At 54.4% G+C, this 3,770-nt stretch overlaps 1 protein-coding gene across 1 annotated transcript; it reads left to right on the top strand.

Annotated features, from left to right (window-relative positions):
- The first annotated feature begins 467 nt into the window (after positions 1 to 467).
- IER5 (immediate early response 5) lies at positions 468 to 2,623 on the top strand. The gene has a single exon (XM_016933680.3). The coding sequence runs from the start codon at positions 683 to 685 to the stop codon at positions 1,664 to 1,666; it is 984 nt and encodes a 327-aa protein (XP_016789169.1). The 5' UTR covers positions 468 to 682; the 3' UTR covers positions 1,667 to 2,623.
- The last annotated feature ends 1,147 nt before the right edge of the window (positions 2,624 to 3,770 follow it).

The following is a 3,770-nucleotide window of genomic DNA, read 5'->3' as shown; positions in this document are numbered from 1 at the left end:
GCCGCGTATGGCCACCATCTCTATTTTTGCCAGGGTTGAGGGGGGTCGCTTACAGGTGTGGCCGGCCTGGAAACGGTGGCGTGGCTGGTGAGGGCGGAGTCGATCCGGGAAGGATCAGGACTTTATGGCAGAACAGAGTCCACCACCGTGTTCGGAAGAAAGTTCGAATATTTTGTTCGCTTTGGTTCCGGCAAGCCATCGCACAAGCCAGAATCTGTAACTCCAAACGGTAGCGCTCTCGAGCACCGTCCCCAACATTCACTCCCCACGGGCCTGGTCTGCGGCCGCAAGCCGTCGCCCCCTTTAAGAGCCTGCTCCGCGGGACTAACGTTCGAACGGGCCCTGGCGCCCCTCCTCGGGCTCCGATTGGCCGTGCGCGGCGCACGAGGGCGCGCCGGCCAGCCCCGGAACGGTTGGCGGCCCTTCGTGATTGGCGGTCGAGGAGCCTATATAAGACGCGAGGCTGCCGGGCTGCCCTGTTTAGCGACCGGACCCGAAACGGGGAAGTTGTCTTGTGTGGAGAGGTTAGTAGATCTGCGCGCGCGTCACCAGAGTCGTTTCTCTTCGGAGTCTTAGGTGATCGAGGGTGTGCCCAGGGGGCGGACTTGTTTGCGCCTCCCGTTCCCTCCCAATTTCCAAACGTGTCACCCCGGCGCCGACGGCCCTGTGCAGGGGAAGCAGGATGGAGTTCAAGCTGGAGGCTCACCGCATCGTCAGCATCTCTCTGGGCAAGATCTACAACTCGCGGGTCCAGCGCGGCGGCATCAAGCTGCATAAGAACCTCCTGGTCTCGCTGGTGCTGCGCAGCGCCCGCCAAGTCTACCTGAGCGACCCGTGCCCCGGCCTCTACCTGGCCGGTCCCGCTGGGACCCCGGCACCGCCACCGCAGCAGCAGCCCGGGGAGCCGGCGGCCGGGCCACCCGCCGGCTGGGGAGAGCCGCCCCCGCCCGCCGCTCGTGCCTCTTGGCCGGAGACCGAGCCGCAGCCGGAGCGCTCCTCCGTCTCAGACGCGCCGCGGGTAGGGGACGAGGTGCCGGTGGCCACGGTGACTGGAGTCGGGGACGTTTTTCAGGGCGGAGAGGCGGACGCGACGGAAGCTGCTTGGAGCCGCGTGGAGGGGCCGCGCCAGGCGGCAGCCAGAGAAGCCGAGGGTACCGCCGGAGGCTGGGGCGTCTTTCCTGAGGTATCTCGTGCCGCGCGCCGCCCCTGCGGCTGCCCCCTAGGCGGGGAGGACCCGCCGGGTACACCGGCCGCGACCCCCCGCGCTGCCTGCTGCTGCGCGCCGCGACCAGCCGAGGACGAGCCCCCCGCGCCGCCCGCGGTGTGCCCCAGGAAGCGCTGCGCGGCGGGGGTGGGCGGCGGCCCAGCGGGCTGCCCGGCGCCCGGCTCGACCCCGCTCAAGAAGCCCCGCCGGAACTTAGAGCAGCCGCCGAGTGGAGGAGAGGACGACGACGCGGAGGAGATGGAGACCGGGAACGTGGCTAACCTCATCAGCATCTTCGGTTCCAGTTTCTCGGGACTCCTACGGAAAAGCCCCGGGGGCGGCAGGGAGGAAGAGGAGGGAGAGGAGAGCGGTCCGGAAGCCGCCGAGCCCGGGCAGATCTGCTGCGATAAGCCGGTGCTGAGAGACATGAACCCCTGGAGCACAGCCATCGTGGCTTTCTGAGCCCTTGGCCCCCCTGCGGGGAGGAGGTGGAGCAGCGGGCGTCCCCGAAGTGAGGGCCAGGCCCTTCCCGGCTGCGAGGACGCCCAGAGACCGCGGGCGCTGAGCGCGTTGGGCAGACTGGTTGCCTCTGGGCATCGCAAACTGCCCCCGGGCGCATCTGGCTTATCTGGAGACCTGGGAGCTTGAGGCTCATTGGAAGAGGACGATCGTTAACTTTTGTGTTTGTGTATGTCTGTGTATGTAAGTTTGTCTTGTGGCATTAAGACTATTTTGCTCTTCTGGAATGCACCACTCCTTCCCCAGGGTTTAAGAGATTGGGGGCAGACAGGGACTTTCCTCTGCCGGCTGCGTGGAGAAGGAAGCGGCTAAAAGGTTTGGGTCGGGGAGTTCCCCATTCGTTCTCCGGGGAGGGAGGGACTTTACACCCACCCCTCACCGGAAAGCTAGACCCGCTTCAGGGCCAGGAGTGGCGTTTCCGCACAGGATTTCCTAAGACGAGAGGGATTTAGCCAAGAGCACAGACTTGGATTCCTTCTGTCCCTCCCCACCTTTCTCTCCCAATGAAGAAACGTTTATATCCTGTGATTACTCTAGGAAAGGGGCGTATTAACGGTCCTTTGCTTCCCCGCAGGGGAGAAAAAGCTTGACGAACTTCACAGAAGAGTTCAAGCTTGGAAATAATGGAGTTTATAGAGAAAAGATATATTTTTAAAAGCTCTAGGTCAGAAGTACTACACAGTGCTTTTAAAAAGTGTTAAATGAGAGTTTACAGACAGAAGCCCGAAGTGGAAAGACCTTATGGTTTTGTAGATATGGTGACTCCAGTCTTTGTTGTATAAAGGTTGGGGGAGCTGATAAGGTTTTTGTACAGTATTTTCTCCTTCGTTGTATTGATTTTTGTATAAAAATGTAACTTCTACGTGTCTAACACGTATTAAATATTTTGAAGCAACGTAACTGCCTGCTTGTCTGTAATAACCTGCCTGGGTTGGGAGGGAAGTGGGAGGAGGGAAACCAGGGCCTGAGCTAGAAAATTGAAGGTGTGGTTCTTAGTATCAGTCATTCGCAGACTGAGGACATTGTTTACTGACTCCACTAAGTATCAAGAGAGACACGTTTAATTTTTCCTCCTAGATCAGAGGACTGCTATTAGATACTAATATCAGCGACCTGTCAGGTTCTAGAAACCTGCCACTACAACTGCCTTTTCTAAGGTCAGTTTAGACCAATTTGTCACCCAATATGTGGGTGTCTAATACTAACTAATTTAACCAACTTTTGAAGCCCCGCTTATCCACAAAAATGTTTTTCAGCAAAACTTTGTTTCCTGTTAAGCTATTAATACGGGTCATCTTTTAGCTTTGTAACTGAAAAAAAAAAGTTTAGATAGTAGTTTACCTTAAAAGCCCATTCGAACTGACATAGGAAGATGAAAGAGACTGACTTGTCCAAATTGTCAGGTCCACCTCTGCATCACAGTGGATGTCAGGATGTAAATTTTCAGTTTTTCTCTTACATCTAGAAAGTAAATGTATTGCTGAGAGGGAAATTGCTTGCATCAAACCAGATAAGGAAGGAGGGCTAGGCAAATTTAATTCTCATTTAGCAAAACTTCCTGATTTGTTACTTAAATGGTGACATCAGTGTTTGGTCATGGTAGACACTTAGGTGATGATAGCCAAAACATCCATCGATTTTACTAAAATCACTGCCATTAAGAGAGTTTTTTGTCTCTTCATGTTCAATGTTTGAAAGGTATTCAATAATCTATTTCAGAAGCAAATCAATTAGGGAATGGTGTTTATTAAAATACGGTACAGTTGCCAGGACTTTAAAAGATGGTACTGGTTTCTAACAACTTATGAGTATATAGGGTGTTTAAAAGATGGGAGAGATTGAAGAAAGACAAAGGTTTAAAGGTCATAGCCTTCGAGCATAAGAGGCATATGAATGGTGTCTTGGCCTTAACTCCCAATTATATGAACTTCTGTTTTAGCTGAATAGGCCAGTGCCTCGTGCCTTGATATTTCGGCAAATCTATTAGTGGTTCCTTAAGCATAGGGAACTTTCTACTTTATGCTCTGTCGCCATAATAATGTATTTA

The sequence above is a fragment of the Pan troglodytes genome, chromosome 1 (genome assembly GCF_028858775.2).
Source record: "Pan troglodytes isolate AG18354 chromosome 1, NHGRI_mPanTro3-v2.0_pri, whole genome shotgun sequence".
NCBI lineage: Eukaryota > Metazoa > Chordata > Mammalia > Primates > Hominidae > Pan > Pan troglodytes.
The sequence above is the reverse complement of the archived record's forward strand: the minus strand, read 5'-3'. Positions and strand labels throughout refer to the sequence as shown.